This window comes from Mercenaria mercenaria, chromosome 14 (assembly GCF_021730395.1).
Source record: "Mercenaria mercenaria strain notata chromosome 14, MADL_Memer_1, whole genome shotgun sequence".
Lineage (NCBI taxonomy): Eukaryota > Metazoa > Mollusca > Bivalvia > Venerida > Veneridae > Mercenaria > Mercenaria mercenaria.
In genome coordinates, this window is record NC_069374.1 from 32,445,274 (window position 1) to 32,465,660 (window position 20,387).

A 20,387-nucleotide genomic window follows, 5' to 3' on the forward strand; every position below is an offset into this window, starting at 1 on the left:
AATAATAATAATACCAAAAATCCTGGATATCTGACTACAACAGTTTTTTTGTATTACCCAAGTGAATTTTGACACAAGTGTACAGGGTATAGACATTTTCAGTACGGGGTATAGACCGTTTTCAGAAATATCGTGTACGGTGTATAGACGAAGAAAATTAAGATGTACTGAAGGTTTCATTCAATATGATTACTTAAAGTTAATGCTGCTAACAGAACAAATTTTAACCATACACTTTCTTGATGTTTTTTTTTTCAGGATTTGTCTCACTTTTAGACCATTAATTGCAGCTCATGTGGTCGGTTAAAGTAGGACGGGTGCTATGTTTCTGAAAAGTGTATGTCAGCTCAAAACATTATATCTAAACCAAACTTGTTAAATGAATTTAAACAATGCTGATAAATACAGAAATATGTTGTTTGCCCAATCAATCTTAAGAGTCTAAAATTTCGTAGATTTTGCAACAGATCATTGCCAGTATATTTCCATTTTATCTTTTAAGAATGTCAACAATGACGTACATAATTTTTATTATGTGGAGCTAAAACAGAAAGCTTTAAAAAGATAATGGAGCATTATTTTATGAAACCTCATTTCATTTCTTATGTATTATTGATATGCTTGTTCTTCTTGTTCATTAATAGTCATGTATGTATCTCTGCATAAAATTGTGATACATTATACAATGATTTGTCAAAATATGCATGCTGCAAACATTTAGGGGTCTTTCTGATAACAGTACTTATAATTTTTTTAGTATTTACATTCATATCTATTCTGCTGCATTCATTATGAAAAACAGATCATATGAAAATAAAAATGTTTTAAGATATCAAATAATTATTTTTTTTAATCATGCATTTACAATTGTCCTTGATGTGCACTGTGTAGACACGTTAACATGTAAATATGTGCATGTGTTGTCCATCCATGTTGAGCAGAATTATGGCTCTTCAGATTGTGCATTACACTTCACATGAATGTTAATCAGCTTGTGAACGATAACCCACTTGAAGTTTTGCTTTTGCAGAAAAGTTATGACCTTTGAGTTAGTACTTTTGATTATTTCTAAAATGAGGTTAAAACTCCTAACAACTTTCCTTTGAAGACAATATTCCAGTTCATCAATGTCTACATAGAATAATTTAAGCAGCTGTTATGTTGCATTTGCTGGAAAGAATCCTACTTATTCTAATTAAATCTTGCACAATGACTAATGCATACTAGTATATTACAGACTATAATCACTCTCATCTAACTCATACATTTTAGAAATTGCAAAACAGCTTTATTCCATGAAAATACTTAAACACACAACTTTTGGGTAATGAATAAGGCTCTAACTTTGTACCACAGACCTTCAAAAATTCCATAGGCAATAGGAATAGAACTTTACTAAATTATAATCAAAATGTTTTACTATCATTTAATAAGTAGCCTGAAACTCTTGACAAGCACGACAGCTTATCAAATACCTGAGTTTTCAAGTAAACTTGCCATTGGGTAAAACACATTCTTTAAATTATGTTCACTCTACATTATTTCAAAGGGAATTAATACATTTGAAAACACTCTTCTTATCCCACTTTTAAGTATACATCTGAATATTTTTCACCAGAAAAGACAAAGGATGATAAAATAAGAAAAGTTTATTTCATCAACAGTAAAAATGGAAAACTTAAAAACTTAATCACAAGTTAGTAACAAATCACATCACTTTTTCATTGTAATTATGATTAGAAGTGCATCTCTTTATGAATTTATCTGAAATGAGTTGTTTTTTTTCAAGAAGATAACTTAAATAATTCTTTCCCAAATCTAACCTAAGTATAAGTTAAGCCATAACCAATGAAACAAGAGCTGTCAGGAGGACAGCAACGCTCGACTATTCAACAGCCTTGTCGAATGAATGAATAAGAAAGTCGAAAAAGGGGCATAATTTAGTAAATAAAGCAAAATAGTGTTAAGGAACTTGCATAGTGCTTATCAGCTCATGACAGTGGACAAGTGTGTGAAGTTCCAATCCATTCCCATAAGTGGGTACTGAGATACCAGCTTACATATAAGAATTTAATCAAAAACTCTTGTTGAAAAAGGGGCATAATTTTGTAAAATGCGAAGTTGAGTTATTGACCCTTTGCACTGCATGTCATATCATGACAGTGAAGAAGCGTGTTAAGTTTCAATCCATTCCCATTAGTGAGTACTGAGATACCAACATACATACAAAACCTTAACCAAAAATTTCTGAGTCAAAAAAGGGGCATAATTTTGTAAAAAAGCAAAATAGAGTTATGGAACCTGTGCAGTGTAAGTCAGTTTATCACAGTGAATAAGTTTGTGAGGTTTCAATCCATTCCCACAAGTGGTTGCTGAGATACCAGCTTACATACAAAAACTTAACCAAATCGGGATGCGGACGCCGACGCACGGGCGAGTCCAATAGCTCTACTATTCTATGAATAGTCGAGCTAAAAATAGAACCATTTAATTTCTGAGAAGAATCAAATTTGTAAGAACGTTTTAGCCTAAAAGCTCACATAAAAGAATCAACTGAAAATATTGGTATGTAGTATAATTATGATACCATTTTTGCAACTTCCGAAAGAGCAAATTCTAATCTATACACTGTACAGATTAAAACTATCCCCCTTACAGTATACGGGCGAGAGGAACTATACCCTGTACAGTCCATGCATTCGACTGATGATGAATTTCTCTGCAAGTTGAACACAGAAAGCTCCAGTATTTGGCATGGATTGATTAAAGATTACAATGAACAAATTGTTCGATTCACATTTTTGGTAACTGATGCAGTTACATTTCTAAACGAAAAAAACTTTGCAGGTTGTTCAAATCAGCAGTGAGCATCCAAACTTTACACAGTTAATTTCGTCTTTTTGGCCATGGCAATATGCTTTAAATGTTCCACATGCATTGTCTGTACACCCTAGCTATTTGCAGAAGTTTGAATGTAAACGGCCTTTATGATAAAAGCATAGAATGTGGATTTAAAATTTCAATACCTCGATCTTCTTGTTTATTTTGGCTCACTGGACCAGCTATATCCTCTGTACGATGTAACACCGTGATCAAACGATCTGCATTTCACCATAAATCTAAGTATTACCAGTTTCCATTTCGGTAAGAAATACATCTAACTGAAACACATTCAATATGTTTCATAACCAAATTGATTCTACTAAAACATGACTCATTGCTCAACAAACTTCTCGAGATGTCTCAGTGTTTATTACAGTACACATGCTATCACAAATGGTCTAGAATTACCCAAGTTTATTATTAAGAACATGATCCAGCATATTTAAAATTCCACAAAAAGGATGGTAACAATCTTTAAAACAAGCAAATAGTGTTTGAACAAGAAACAAGGTAGTTTGCTTTCGATGTTAAACAACATGAATTTCAATGTTAAACAACATGAATATATACTATCATTATACATATATACATTATGTCTGGTTTAAGGCAATTTTCAAAAATAAAAATTCTTCAGAACAGTTACTGCAAAAACAAAATGTCACAGATACTTAAAAAACAAGAGCACCGCCTTGCGGGTGCTGACGCTCATCTGATTTTTTTTTGTGTAATAGAAATATTGTCCTACCCATGATTTTCTAAGTCTAAAAAGGGCCATCATTCTTGCAAAAAGCAGGATAGAGTTATGTTTCTTGATGTACAGTGTCCACTTATGATGGTGAAAAACTGTTGCAAGTTTTAAAGCAATAGCTTTGATAGTTTATGAGAAAAGTTGACTTAAACATAATACTCAACCAAGAAAATGATTTTCTAAGTCCAAAAGGGGCAATAATTATTGCAAAAATCAGGATGGAGTTACGCTGCTTGCTGTACAGGGTCAGCTTATGATGGTGAACAAGTGTTGCAAGTTTCAAAGCAATAGCTTTGATAGTTTAAGAGAAAAAGTTGACCTAAACATAAAACTTAACCAAGAAATCTGATATTTTCTAAGTCCAAAAGGGGCCATAAATCTTGCAAAAAGCAGGATGGAGTTATGTTTCTTGCTGTACAGGGTCAACTTATGATGGTGAACAAGTGTTGCAAGTTTTAAAGCAAAAGCTTTGATAGTTTAGGATAAAAGCTGACCTAAACATAAAACTTAACCAAGAAAACTGATTTTCTAAGTCCAAAAGGGGCAATAAATCTTGCAAAAAGCAAGATGGAGTTATGTTTCTTGCTGTACAGGGTCAGCTTATGATGGTGAACAAGTATTCCAAGTTTCAAAGCAATAGCTTTGACAGTTTGGGAGAAAAGTTGACCTAAACATAAAACTTAACCAAGAAATCTGATATTTTCTAAGTACAAAAGGGGCCATAAATCTTGCAAAAAGCAAGATGGAGTTATGTTTCTTGCTATACAGGGTCAGCTTATGATGGTGAACAAGTATTCCAAGTTTCAAAGCAATAGCTTTGATAGTTTAGGAGAAAAGCTGACCTAAACATAAAACTTAACCAGGCAACGCCGACGCAGACGCCGACGCCGACGCCGACAACCGCTCAAGTGATGACAATAACTCATCATTTTTTTTTCAAAAAATCAGATGAGCTAAAAAGAACACTAAGTCTTAGATTCTGCAGAAATAAATTCCAGTTTTAAGTTACAAACTTCATAATCTATTTATTCCATCACAAAATCATGGTTGTTTTAGTTTGCATTCTCCCAAGTCAATCTCTTTCCACTGGTTACATCAAAAGCACTACTAAGCCAAGCAAAATATGTACAAAGCAATATGCATACCAAGTTTGAGAATCATTGATCAAAGCATACTTCAGCTACTGACTGGAAATAAAATGAGCCACGCCATGAGAAAACCAAGCGCAATCGCCCAGTCTGGTCAGGATCCATGCTGTTCGCTAACGGTTTCTCTAATTGCAGTAGGCTTTGGAAGCGAACAGCTGGATCCTGACCTGACTGTGTGGATGCCCAGGATAGTCTGGATCCATGCTGGTCGCAAATGCACTTGGCTGGTTTTTACATGGTGCAGCTCAAACACCACATGCAAATGGCTTAATGCCCCAGAATCCTTTTGATGCTATTTTTTCAAAGTTGTATCTAGTTTATCTGCATGCTTAGATATCATATGTCCTTGAAGATGATGTTTTCGTCGGAAGGTTTTCTGGCAGAATTGGCACTCGAAGGGTTTAATCCCCAGATGAATCAGACTATGCCTGTCACAATCTATCTTGCTCCTAAACACCTTTCCACATTCCCCGCACTGTCGGTTTGATGTTAAGTCAGTATGTTTGATGTCATATTCAACAACAACTGAAATCAGAAGAAGAAAAAAAATGCATGTAGTTTACTTAATTAGTAAAAACAGTATTTCCTATAATTTGAAGTAAGATACAACAACAAAATGTACAATGTATTTTAGGCTCTTGAACAAACTAAGCTGTGGTAGGGCTTATTTTAGGTGCCCATTGGGGCTTCAATAGAGGTTCCCACTTCTAAACACTAAACAGATATATCTTTTTTTACACATAGTAAAAATAAAATCTTATTCGCCTCTTATAGGCCATTTATTACATAACAGTAAAATATAAGATAATGATCTATATCATGACCAAGGAATACTTTCACCATAGGTAGTTACCTTTCTGAGGCTCGATTTCATTTCTAGTTGAGACTTTCAACTCCATCTCGGAGTCTTCCTCTGGACTGCGATGTCACATGACCTCCCGCCAGTCTATTGGAGGGTCAGGTCACATGATCACCATCATCACACGACATCAGAGTCCCGAGGAAGACTCAGATGGAGTTAGAAAGTCTCGACTAGAAATTAAATTGAGTCTCAGACAAGGCAACTATCTACTTTGAGTCAGTATGGCTGAGGCAGAAATCAACCTCCATTCTATAAGGATACTTTATTTTAGGTATTCAAGCATGGTTAAAAACTATCATTTTCAACTTTAGAAAAGTTTCACAACTGACTTGATAATCTTCATAAAGTCCTAAGGTATACAATCGAGCTGAAACAACAATGCTCACAGTCTTAACATTCTACTAAAACCAGACATAATCAAATCATTCCAGAATCTGATTTGTCCACTATCGTAGACTACTAACTTCCATGAAAACAGGTTCTTCAAGTGGCAAACATATTATATTTAAAAATAATCTGCTCATTTTCTGGTTAACGTGCCAACCTGCTTTTTTCAGTTATTAGAAACAGTGACCTTGACCCCACTGTCCTTGAACACTACCAAAGGCTGAACTTGCATCTGATTTTTTTTCTTTTAATGTTTACCGGTAATAGTTAATGAGCAGACTCTAAGCAAATTCCAGTAAAGTTATTCTTATTTACAAGACAAACATGCAAACACAATTTATAAGCTTTTATGAGTCGAAGACATTTACTACAGATAGAATGACATAATATCTGTTCATATATTCAAACGCATAAAAATCACTCACTTCACGCTGTATCAGTGTCTCAGTGTTTTTTGAGCAAATTATAGTTTTGGTATGTTTTATATATAAATATTCACACTTCTTTCTGTTTCAAACGTTTATCCCTACCCCTACAAAACACTGAGGAAGAAAGATCTGACACAAGACCAATTTTTCCTTGCTATTCTATATCTAGCCCTACTTTTAGGTTGATGAGGCAAATTTATTTTGCAGTTTTTATAATATGTGTGTGTGTGTTAAAAACTAATTGTTAAGTCTTCACATTATCATACCTCAGTTGTTTTTTCAGGTCAGGTAGGAACTGAGTATATTTAAGAAGTCAACTCTAGTCTTAGTAGTAATATTTCAATTGAAGAACATGTATGTAAGCTATAACATTCCACAGAATTCCTTACTAGATACTTTTTTCAGTTCTCTTTTCTGGTGGTTTTCTATAAAACAGATTCTCTCCATACAAATACAATCTGCCAGACTTTAAATAGTAATAGAGAACTGGCTTCAGATTGCAACTTTGAAACAGGTCAGAAACAACCAATCAGATTCTGATGTTATAAGAAAGTAAGTCCTCTTTCGTTAGTATTCTACTTGTTTCTGAAGGACCTAAGCAACCTGTTGACAAAGGGTATACAACTTTCTTGTGGTCCATCTTGTGGTCCATTTCCGACACAATTTCAGAATCAGACACTATATTTATTGTTCGAAAATTGCAGCACAATCAAATTCATGAATTCATGAATTCACTAAAGAAAATTTTACAACTTTTTTTCTATGATTTTTCAACAGCTGTAACAGCTATAACATATAACATACTTCAGCTCGAGCTCAATAGACTTAAAGGTGTCACTGATGAACCAGTTGAGAGTGCTGACTATAGATATGACCGTCAAGGTGATGTTTTCGTCGGAACTTCTTGCCGCAGTAGCTGCATGTCCACGGTTTTTCACCGGTATGTGTCAACATGTGAATCTGTAGATTCTGCTTCGATTTTAACTGACTGCCGCACAACTGACATGCTATCCCGCCTCCACTTCTACGTCTCTGTGCCGGAATCTTACTGGCAGATACATGATGATGGCCATAATCTGAAATTTATATACATAGTATACAGTTAAATGCACTTTGCAAATTTATCATTAAATCACAACATAATTGCTGTACTTCCCACAAAAATCTGACAAATGTCTGGTGGAATTAAACTAGCATACAAATTAGAGTCAGTAAAAGATTACTGGCATAATTATAAGGTTACCTCATGAAGGCACATCTCAAAAATAACCAAATTATATTCTGTGATTCCAGATAATAAAATGACTAGTATTTATGACGTCACATAAATGCAGGCTAATTTAGGCAAGGTAAAGTGAATGGAAAGGACAGCAATATCCCTGCCTGGTGATCAGACAACTGTGGTCGGACAATTGTATACTTAACTCTCTAGGTAAAGAAAAAACTACAAATTCTAAACCTTTACCCTGCTAATTTTCTAAAATGAATCGGTTCATCATTCAATTTGGGCAGATCCACTTGTTTATCAAAGGGGGGTTCACTGAAAATTTACTGACTGAACAGCGAACAGTGCAGACCATGATCTGCTTGCCTGTATCTTGGTCTGCACTGGTCGCAAAGGCAGATTCACTCCCGCCAGCAGGCTAAAGGTTAATGTTAACACAACTGTATTAAAATTAAATTTCAGTGGAAGTAATTTTAACAAAAAAATTTCATTTGAAATCTTTCGTTACAAAAAAAACAAGACTCCAATTTATGCTTTATATTTATTCTACTTAAAAGTATTTACAAAATACATGAAAAGCAAAGTAAATATAAATAAAATAACAACAGCTGTAAGAAAATGTGCTCAACAGTTCAAAAAAGTCTGCCACTAGAGAAAACTAGAACTGTTACAGGAGTGACGAATATACCCCCTTAATATGGCCTTGTCACAGAAGTATGGCAAATTTTAAGGTGGAAAGGGGCCATAACTACGTCAAACAAGAGGGCCATGAAGGCCCTGTATCGCTCACCTGACCTATTCTCCTAAAGATCATCAAGATTAACATTCTGACAAAGTGTCATTAAGATATGGTCATAAATGGGGCCTCTAAAGTATTAACTAGCTTTTCCTTTGATTTGACACGGTGACCTAGTTTTTGACCCCATATGACCCAGATTCGAACTTGATCTAAAGATCATCAAGATTAACATTCTGACTAAGTTTCATGAAGATACATCATAAATGTGGCCTCTAAAGTGTTAACAAGCTTTTCCTTTGATTTGACCCGGTGACCTAGTTTTTCACTCCACATGACCCAGATTCGAACTTGACCTAAAGATCATCAAGACTAACATTCTGACCAACTTTCATGAAGATACAGTCATAAATGTGGCCTCTAGAGTGTTAAGAAGCTTTTCCTTTGATTTGACCTTAGTGACCTAGTTTTTTACCCAACCTGATCCAGATTTGAATGTGACCTATAGATCATCAAGATTAACATTTTGACCAAGTTTCATTAAGATAATTATGGTCATAAATGTGGCCTCTACAGTGTTAACTAGCTTTTCTTTTGATTTGACCTGGTGACCTAGTTTTTTATCCTACATGACCCTGATTCAAACTGGACCTTGAGATCAAGATTAACATTCTGACCAGGTTGCATGAAGATATAGTCATAAATGTGGCCTCTACAGTGTTAACAAGCTTTTCCTTTGATTTGACCTGGTGACCTAGTTTTTGACCCCAGATGACCCAATATCGAATTCGCCCAAGATTTTATTGAGGGTAACATTTTGACCAAGTTTCATTAAGATTGGGCCAAAACTGTAACCTCTAGAGTGTTAACAGTCAAATTGTTGACGATCACGGCAGGACGGACGACGGACAAAGGGCGATCACAAAAGCTCACCTTTGAGCTCTTCGTGCTCGGGTGAGCTAAAAATTGGTGGTTGGCAGCCAAAGTCAAACTTGACATGAATTTTATGATGTTACACCAGTCCTGTGTACCAAAAATCATTTAAATCTGTCAAGTGTTATTGTCCAGAAACCATGAGTTTGGCAAATTTATAGTAGGAAAGGGGCCATAACTACGCCAAAAAATTGGTGGTTGGTAGCCAAAGTTGAACTTGACCTGTATTTTATGATGTTACACCTGTGTACGAAAATTTATTTATATCTGTCAAGCTTTCACGAGTTATTGTCTGGAAACCATGAAAACCAATGGACCAAAGACAAGCTCACCCCCCAGCCCCCCTCCCCTGCCAAACTTCGTTTGTGGGGGTATAAAAACAGTGAATATATGATATATATGTACTAGGAAAATAATCATATTATAAGCAATAGGAAATAGTGAACAAACAAGTAATGTACAATGATTCAAGGTCGTGTAGCCCTAATAAAAAACTGACATTTATGTATTAATATTGTAATAGCAAAACCCTTACACTGGAAGGAAACAAACTTTACGGAGAACAAGCAACAATAAAATCAATCAAATAAACAAATTTAAAGTGTTTGCATCTTTTTTTTTTTCTACTGATAGTCTGAAACTACGTACAAATCAATATAACCGTTTACAATGGCACATCCTACTTTTTAGTTGGCAGTTTTATGAACAATACATTTTCACTTCTTTAAAATATTAATTTGGGCTGTCAAAAGTCATTCCCATGCATTTCAGTGCTCAGTCCACAGTTTTGTGGACAATAAATTTATGTTTCCTTAGATGTTGTGCCAATCTAAAATCCTTGCCACAAATTGTACATTTATGTGGCTTAACTCCTGTATGAATCAAAACATGTCTTCCAAGATCTGTTTTATTTCCAAATATCTTGCTGCAATACTGACAAATGTGTGCGCTGCTTCTAACATTAGCTAGGTTAAGTTCATCTGCTACATTTTCTACTGGTCTAGAGGATACGTCAACTTGACCCGCAGTATATGCTGTATGGGGTAACAGATCAGATGAGTCACTCCTGTATGCTGATGGCCTTCCACGCCTAATAGCATCTGTAATAGAAAAAATTTTCTGTTAATCTTTTCAAATAAATGAATAAATATATCTAACCGATACTCTATCACATGTATAATAAAGTGGAGTTTGTTAACCTTTACCATGCTAAATTTCTAAAATGGACAGGTCCATTATCAATTTCGGCAGAACCACTTTTTATTCAAAGGGGTGTCCACTGAAAATAGCGAACAGTACAGACCATGATCAGCCATGTGCGAGCTGATCTTGGTCTGCACTGGTCGCAAAGGCAGACTCACTTGCCACCAGCAGGCTAAAGGTTAAATAAACGAATAAATGCATCTAGATGATACCCTAATTTAAAGTTAAGTATGCTAGAAATATGCATGTAACAGTATGGTATTCTGTAGGATGCAATTTATTAATTCTGTAAAGCAAACATCAAACATGGGTTCTTTTTCAAACATTGTTGTAGAAACTATCACCGCCACTGTCAAGGTCAAGTAGCACAAAAAAAGCTGAGACAAAATGCTTCCCTACTGGAAGCAGTCCACACTACTAAATGTTGAGTGAATTTCTATACTGGTTAAAGGTATGTAAGACCTAAATTTTCATATCTGAAAATATGAATACTGCATATAGTTTATGTAAAGCGTAAAATTTACAAATTTAAGCACTCGCATATGTAAAAACAACAGACTTTCCAAAAGCCAGCTGTATCAGCTTCTTCACATGACATTAAGAATTCTATTTGAATTCACAGTAATGAGGGACACGTGATTCAAATTAAATGAACTACCACTCTTATGGTGGAAACCTCATGCAGCTTTCAAAATATATCCACACAAAAATCTAGCCTAATGTCTGTATGCGTGCAATAATCTGAGAACAAGCTCCTTACATCGATCAATAATTTTCAGGAGAAATTAGCAACTTGAACACGGATCTTCTTACCACAAACAGACTCTGATCTATGCACTATATTTATTCTACTTATTTGTACATTCAATATTTACAACAATTCATTTATATTGATCTGTAAACAACATGAAGAACAAAAATCCATTTCTTGGGCCATCAAAACAAAAATCTAGGGCTGTCATTGATTGGGTCTTAGGCATATCGACAATACCGATATATCAGAAGACAAATATCGACAATACATCGATTATTAAGTTAGATTAACAACCTTTTAGTTCATATGCATACTATATACCGTCCTGTAAATGCTAATTTTAGTTTTATTGCATACTTATCATATTACTGTTTGATTGTGTTGTATTTGTATTTATGAAATAAAAGAAATAAAAATTAATAAAATCTTTCATTTTTATTTTGCCTTCACTTCTCTTTTACATTTATCTAAATGTACAATTTTGTGAACTTAATTGTTTTTGAGGGTCTGGGTGTTAATCTGGATAGTTTTTTCTCTCTGTAAAATATCGATTTTTGAAAATGGGAATCGATAATCGATCGACAAAAATATATCGTTGATACATCGATATCGTTTCTATCGATGACAGCCCTACAAAAATCCATTCATTAGTCCATCGAAAATCAAGTTATTGGGTTATCAATAAGAGCTGTCAGACTAGACAGTAAGCACTACTATTTCAATGCTTGACAGTGATATAGGGCATTTCTGATGAAAATACAACTAGCATATTTGAGTAATTAATTCCCCTAATGTGGATTATGTAGAACAGCAGTTTAAGTTTTGATTTAAATCCATATTATTATAATAACAGTTCTAAGATAGAGCGAAAAAAAGGATCAAAACATTAACCAAAATTTCTAAGTAAAGAAGTTACATCATTCTTGCATCATAGAATGTGGGTGGTGATGTGAAACAATTAATTCAAATTTGAATCAAATCCATTTAGAAATAACAAAGGTAAAGTGTATAAAAAATTAGACATGTAATTCCAAGACAAAAGGGGACATAATTCATGAAATATTTGAGCCATAGCTGGGTAAGGACCTTGTGCAGTGTGATATTAGTGATAATATATGACAACTGTTTAAATCAAAACAGAACAGAGGTAGAGCAAACGTGCACCCAATCTTTAATTTGAAATTCAAAGTAATGGGGCATAATTTATAAAATATTAGTGCAAGAGTTATAGGCATAGTATTTCATATGATATGGGTAATGATGTGGAATAATTACTTTAAGTCAAAATCAAATCTATTTGGGAAAAAAAAAACAGACTGAAAGTTCAAGAAAACTTTAACCTGAAATTCTAAGTAAAAATGGGAAATAATTCATGAAATATATATACAAGAGTTATGGTCCAAGTGTCATATGATGTGGATGATGAGGAGGAGCAAATATTGTAAGTCTGAAGCTAATCTGTTAAGTAATGACTGAGATGAAACGGAAGCAGAGATAAAGTGCATCAAAAATTCAATCTAGCTTGGGATGCAGATGCCGACATAAGACAAATTTTATTATATATACAATTGTTTCAAAGAAATCAATCATGCAATTAAAAGAAGTGTTTTCAATGTCACAAAAAAGTCAAGTATCAATTATTGACCATACACTCTCCAAATGGTAATTAAAACATATTAAAAGTTGTATTTACTAATAAACTTTGATAATGTGGCAGTTGAGTCCAATAACTCCAGGGGTGTTCAAAGATAATCCATCATAGGTCTATTGTAAAGCAAATATTGGAATTACCTGTATTGGAAAATAAACAGTGTCGATTGTATTGAGGTCAACTGCCACATTATCAAAGTTTATTAGTAGTTGGGTTTTTTTGTGTTTATTTGGGTTTTACGGCGCACCAACACAGTATAGGTTATATGGCGCCAAACAAGACTACAAATTTTGGTTTCACATCTCATTTACATCGAAATAAAAACATGAGATATGGAATCAAAATTTGCATACCTGCTGGAATCACAGAGTTACAGCAAAACCAAGACAGTGTTAAGACCCTATTAGTCGCCTCTTATGATCATGCAATGTTATTAGTGGTTTGTATTTAGTTTAGTTTATAAATGAACACAGTATTCTAACACCACAGAATCTAAGTGTAAGAACTTATGCAATATTTGTTTTGTATTTTTGTTGATTTTTTTTGTGTGTTTAACACCACACCTGCAACACATAACAAATGCATACTGATTTTAAGACTGTGGTTACAAAGGAATATTATTATATTGACATCTTAAATTTCTTATCAGGTGTTTGACATCATATATGGCATTACTTATTGTGTGCCGATTAATTTCTGCATGTTTATTCAGGCTGTCAAACAAAATGTGTATCATTTATAAGTGTAAATGTGTATCTAATAAAAGGTTATTAGCTATGCATCAAGAAATATGCACATCTTCTTTCGCACTGTAATATGTACAGAACACGTTCTTTTGCACTGTAATATCAAACGTGTTATTTCGCACTGTAATATGTAAAGAACAGGACTTGTTCTTTTGCACTGCAATACTGAGCTCCGTACAGTTGTACAGTATATCTCATCTAAAATCTTGTGCCTCATGTTATTGCAACCAATAAACAGTGACTTAAAAAATCAAGTGTGAAAACAATATTTCACAAAATGTCTTCACACACAAGATTCTCTACCTACATTTTCAAATACTCTTTCACATTCTTCCCAGACAGACATAATGATAAAACTAAATTCTGAATGCAACAAACAGGTGAAATAGTTGGTCAATTGATTGTTTTCTGTACTTTTTTATGTACAAAGGCAACATGATTCCTCAGATGATGGGGCAGTCTGAAATCCTTCCCACAAGTTTGACACTTATGCGGCTTATCTCCAGTATGAATTAAAATATGTTTTGAAAGATCCGCCCTAGCTCCAAATGCCCTGCCACAAAATGGACAAATGTGGGCACTTCTTATATTTACTGTATCTAGTTGGCCTGCTGTAGATGCAGTGTAGGAAAATGAATCCATCATTCCATTTCTGTACATTCTTGGTCTTCCGTGCCCAACCACACCTGTAACAAGAAAAAAATTCAATTGATATTTTGTGGTGGAATTCTTAAATCATGTAAATAGTTTTACTTGCAATGTTCATGTACTTCTACGGCAAAAATCAAACGGTGAGTAAGGAAGTAACGCCTTAATTAATGGAGGCTACACATTTAGGTAGTCCCGATCTATATAATTATATTATATGCAAGGTAGCAACATACAAAATATATACATGACAATATTAACAAATCAATATTAGTGATAGAACTTTTGTTTACCTGCAAAGAAAGAACAAGAATAGCATAAATGTTCCACGTAAAATTAAACTTCTCTGATATCACATTTCACATACAGTCAAAAATGCCTTTAAACTCTGAGATGCACAGGGGAAATAACGGATGAAAAAAATATAATCCTTTTACCATGTTTACACTCGAGGAATCAATATTTCACATAATTTACTGACATGATATACTGAAACAGCTTAACCTTTACCCTGCTAAATTTCTATAATGGACTGGTTTATCATTCAATTTGGGCAATACCATTTATTATTAGAAGGGGTGTTCACTTAAAATTTACTGACTGAATTGCGAACAGTGCAGACCATGATTAGCCTGCACGGATGTGCAGGCTAATCTTGGTCCGCACTGGCCGCAAAAGAAGAATAACTCACTGCCACTAGGCTAAAGGTTAATTATTTCTTACTTCATTATTTTCCAAAACTGCTCTACTTATATCTACTAGAACGGAGAAAACATGAAAACTGCTATATAATGTTATATTTTACTTTTCTTTTCAAGTTCTAATCAATTAATTTTTACATGGTAAAGTTTCATGTTCAGGTAACTGATCAGAAAATTCGTCACATTTTCTGCACTTTATATAGTTGAAAAAAAAAAAAATCTCCAAGGCCATAAAAACATTTAGGGTCAGGCCAAAAATTTAGGGTAAGTCAGGATACCGGAAACAAACAATTTCTTCTTTTTTTACGCCTAGTGACTTTTTACAATATCTTATTAAAAACTTTGTTTCGGTTTTATTTTGTAAAGGTGACCTTGAGAAAAAAAGTTTAAAATTTGAATTTGAATTTCCCTGGGAGGTGTGGCCAACACTGCTTGTACACAAAATCATTTAAATATATAGTAAGCGCACACTGGTTTATTTTTAAACCAGACTGAACTCTGGTTTACATTTTGAAGGAAAACCTTTAGCAACAATTAGTGCACTCACTTTCCGGTCAATGCTGTATTAAAATCTTGGAGATAATACAAAGAGTGAAAGGTGCTGAAAGAACTTGAACTACTTGAAAGTACAGCTTGCATTAAATAGAAAAAACACATTTTGATATTTATATATATGATCCATTTATTATATAGACACATCATTTCTTTGTTTGCAGTCCCTGCAGTTGCTCCGCCTCCTTAAATGTGAAAAATCTATAGTAGGCGGAACAATGAATACTCATTAATTTTGAACTTAACTATCAAATTCTTTAGTTATGAAATAATATGAAAATAAGTTGGTTACTTTTTTGAAAATCCCTCTCTTGTCATTGGATAAAAACAATGTTTGAACTATAAAGCAAGATTATCAAGTGATCTGAATAAGAGTACATTATTCAAGACAAATCCATATAACTTCATATGATCAAATGATCCAAGTTTGCTGAATGACATACTGTAAAAGCACATATTTATGCTAGGAATTTTTTTTCGTAAACTTTAAAGTTTTATGTTTGCTGGGTTTAATATTCACAAAATTGTATACTGTAAAATCATTTAATTCCGTGGGCAAGAAATTTCGTGGTTTTGGCCAAAACAGCAATTTCGTTGGGACATGAATTCGTGGATTTCTACTTTTGAACATAAAATGAATGGGAATTTTTCTTGTTCGTTGGCATTAAATTTCGTTGATTGGCTCAACCACGAAATCCACGAATATTAGTCCCCCATGAATATTAATGATTTCACAGTAAATGGTATCCTACTTTAATTCTTTGAATTATACCAATGGTAACTTATTTACACGAGGATTAATTTTTGCAAGATGTAGGGCCTCGCAAATATTGCGACAATTAACTACTCACAAAAATTTCTGCTATTACAATATTACATCTACATATCTATTACAGCATGGTTTAATACATATATGTATATCTATGTCTTGTAAAGTTATAAACTATGACAAAACAACATGATGTTAAAACCAAGTTTATGTTTCTTAAATTCAAGCATCGTAACTTTCACAAATAATACAATCGATTCACATCACATTTATTTCTCTCTTTGACAAACAAAAATCCATGATGCTCTAAAACTAGGTGTGTGGACTTCTTTTTAATATATTTTGCTACTGTGGAGTCAATTTTAAGTACTTTCTAACAATTTGAAAATACCTCGGCTTTAGCACAACATGTCAGCTATTCATCTATGAAAAAAATATTTGCACTTGAAAAAACACAAAGCCCCCACATGTAATGGAGCTAGGGTATAATAGAGATTTTTGGAAATGATGTCAGCTACTTCCATATCTACTGAGAGCTGCAGACGTAGACATTTCAGAATTTTTTTTTCAAAATGACTTTCCTGTAATAAATGTTAATTCTACAGACACATGAAAGGGCCATCACACGCTAATACATTCTATGACATTACAGAGGTGGAAAGGTTATCTTTTTGCGTGATGAACTCTGATGAACCACATTATGCACAACAAATTTATGTCTCTTCAAGTGTTGCTGAAGTCTAAAGCTCCTTCCACAGATGTCACAACTAAATGCTTTCACTCCTGAATGAATTAACATATGTCTGGTTAAATCACACTTTCTTGGAAAGACCTTCGTGCAGTATGAACACCTATGACTTTGTGTATTGGACAAGTAGGCTTCCAGATCCTCACCTGCGTAAACTTCCTCTCCTGAAAATAATTAATACATTAATTCAGTAAAATAGGACATAATTATGAAAACTTGTAAATATTGCTTAACATGAAAATGTATGTAGTTTTCAAACTTAACGAACAATTCCACAATCTAAACATGGATTGAATGGATTTGATCCCAAACTAAAAGGAGGTCTCTTTACTGTAAGGGGAGACCACTGTGTAGGGGTTTGCAGATGGCCAATGCAGGGATCCACATACCAATTGCAATCTGTAACCCACATAGTAGACCAATATATTCAAATATACGAACCAAACAACACTTCTCTGTATATTATAAAACTTAGTAACAAAAACATTTGCAGAGCATTATTGGAAAAAAAAAATGCAAACTAATAGTTTTACCCTTTATATGTCATTAAATATTTTCTTGGCACAAATCTATCAGCTCTGTGGCCCATTATATACATAATTACTTTCTTGACACAGATCTACCAGCTCCATTACCTTTTATATCACATTTTGTTTTTTCTTGGTGTAGATCTATTGGTTCCATTTTTAGCTCACATGAATTTGCTTCTGACAAAAGTTTACCAGCTTATGCTGCAGAGCAGCACCTTACAAGAAGTGAGTCTCTCCAGCAGGTTACAAGAAGAAATTTTCAGCACATAAATATTTTGAATTATTTGCAACTTGGGACATTTTGTCTTAAGAGCTAATCGAACAGAAGCAGTCCTGACAGTAGCGAGACATGAAAATTCACTGAAAACTTAAGGTTTATCACACTGAAAACCGTTTAAAAATTACAAAGTTTCTTTTGGCGTAGCTGTCAAAGCCAACTTTTGACCTACTTAAAGAACCAATAAAAGTTGTAGGTTCATAATTCTTCAACCAAGAAGAACTGCGGGACTGGACATAAATGAATACACATGCATACCTTTATTATAAACTGGCTGCAGTTAATACACTGTTTCCCAAAAAGTTTCGTTACATTTCAACAGAGTATTACATAGATACAGCAGATACTGTCCCTAATGATGTTTATCGGAGAAACACAAAAGATTATTGTGGATGGGAGTTTTACCAGAATGATGAACTCCAAATTTGTGTAATTATATTTATAGTGTAGTCGACAGTCGTGGTGAGCTCCGCTATCTCTATAAACTCTGTAGAGTACTTGCGGATTGGTTTCCACCGCTTGATAAAGTTAGTCGTAATAAAAGCAAGTGTTTGATATGAATTTGAATCACAAAATGACGTCTATTTGCTGGTATATCTACCGAAAAACTGTCAGAAATGCAGTATTATCTAAAATTGCACAGGAATATTCAAACTCGTTTGTAAAGCGTCATAATTTTGTCAAAAATCAATACAGTTCTTATGTAAACAACACGCAGGGGACTGGAGTGTCATACTGAAGTGATATTATTGAACTTTCACACAGTAAAAGAGTACATGTAATAGGCGAGAAAGCATGCATAGTATGAAAGAATAACTTTATTTTTCTTCTTTATCTATACATCAATCCAACATTTTCAATACAATGAATCCCTAACGATGGCAAATATATTTTTTATGTCTTGTCTCTTATGTTGATAAACAGTGTTGCTGACCACAACAGTCTTGTTTTTCATCTCAATACAATTTAACTACTTCAAGCTCAAGTTTTAAATGATTTCCTTTAAATACAGAAATCAGAACACTGGACCTCTATTGCATAGCTGATGTTCTGTTGAAAAATTTGGTATTCAGCCAAAATGGACACAAAATAGTCTGAAGTCTCTAAATATTTCAAGGGATTGAGTTTATGCAGAACAAAAGTGTAACTTCCAGTAGCTTTATTTGTAATCTAGTTTTAATTGTAATCTGTACAAGTTATAGTGGACGCAACTTGACCCCGATGGTTGACCTTTGTATTATAATACATAATTAGATACAACCTATTATTGAAAAGGTGTGTACGTAAAACACTTCAGCTCTTTGCATTCATAAATTTAAAATTGACGGCAACCCTAGGCACCCCATATTTCTACAATGAAATAATCGATATGAATAATCAGCCTAAGGTCAACCATCGCGGTCAAGTTACGACTACTATACAACACTGAAGTTTCATAAACATTAACGTTTACCCTGCTAAATTTCTAAAATGGACTCGTCCAATCACTCAATTTGGACAGCACTATTTATTATTCAAAGGGGTGTTCTCTGAAAATTTACTGACTGATTAGCAAACAGTGCAGACCATGATCAGCCTGCACGGACGTGCTGGCTGATCTTGGTCTGCATTGGTCGCAAAGGCAAAACCACTTGCCACCAGCAGGGTAAAGGTTAAATCTGATTACAAAATAAGTCTCTTCACTTTTTTCTCAATATAAATGGTTCAACATCATTCGGGAACTTTTTATGAACCAGTATCAGATGTTCCTTTAAATGGTGCTTCAGTCTAAAGTCTTTCTGGCACAGCGAGCATATGAACATTCTTTCCCCAGTGTGAACTGAGTAATGCCTATTTAGATGATGTCTAATATTAAAAACTTTACCACAATATTCACAAGTATATTCAACCTGAGCCAGTTTTTTCATACTGTTTGCTTCTGTGTGAATTCCAAAAACTGCAGAGTCATGGCCTAGACTGGTACTTGGTAAATTGGCCATTTTTATACCAGATAAATCTGATCCTGTTCTAGAACCAGTCTGTGAATGTGATAAACCTGATGATGATAAATTAATCCAATTTTCAGCACTAAAACCAGTCAAACTTGAGATGTGTTGAGTTCTGTTTCCTCTTTTCCCTCTGTCATCAGTTTTGTCAAGCCTGCTTTCTTCTGAAAAATGCAAAATGAATTAATTTTAACATAATGTCCGTTCAGCTGTACATATCTTTACGTAACCCTTACCCTGCTAAATTTCTATAATGAATTTGCCCATCTTTCAATCTGGACAGTACCATTAACTGTTAAAAGGGGTGCTTACCAAAAAGATACTGACTGAATGGCGAACACTGCAGATCTTGATCAGACAGCACAAATGTGCAGGCTGATCATGATCTACACTGGTTGCAAAGGCAAAATCAATCGAGTCCAGTATGATAAGAGTTAAGCTAACTTTTCTAGAGATAAAAAAAACATATAAGC

General features: G+C 34.0%; 2 protein-coding genes across 2 annotated transcripts in view; both read right to left on the minus strand.

The window, feature by feature from the left end:
• The window catches only part of LOC123526755 (gastrula zinc finger protein xFG20-1-like), a 34,309-nt gene extending 28,631 nt beyond the window's left edge, over nt 1-5,678 (minus strand). The window contains exon 1 of the mRNA XM_053522572.1: nt 5,633-5,678. Within this exon, the coding sequence (XP_053378547.1) occupies nt 5,633-5,678 (46 nt within the window). The remainder of the gene's footprint in view (nt 1-5,632) is intronic.
• A 1,612-nt stretch (nt 5,679-7,290) lies between these two features.
• LOC123526756 (zinc finger protein 544-like) overlaps nt 7,291-20,387 on the minus strand; it is a 29,692-nt gene continuing 16,595 nt past the window's right edge. Inside the window, exons 4-8 of the mRNA XM_053522573.1 lie at nt 19,794-20,078; nt 17,025-17,286; nt 14,299-14,390; nt 10,205-10,450; nt 7,291-7,532 (exon numbers count right to left, since the gene is read on the minus strand). Of these exons, the coding sequence (XP_053378548.1) occupies nt 7,291-7,532; nt 10,205-10,450; nt 14,299-14,390; nt 17,025-17,286; nt 19,794-20,078 (1,127 nt within the window). The remainder of the gene's footprint in view (nt 7,533-10,204; nt 10,451-14,298; nt 14,391-17,024; nt 17,287-19,793; nt 20,079-20,387) is intronic.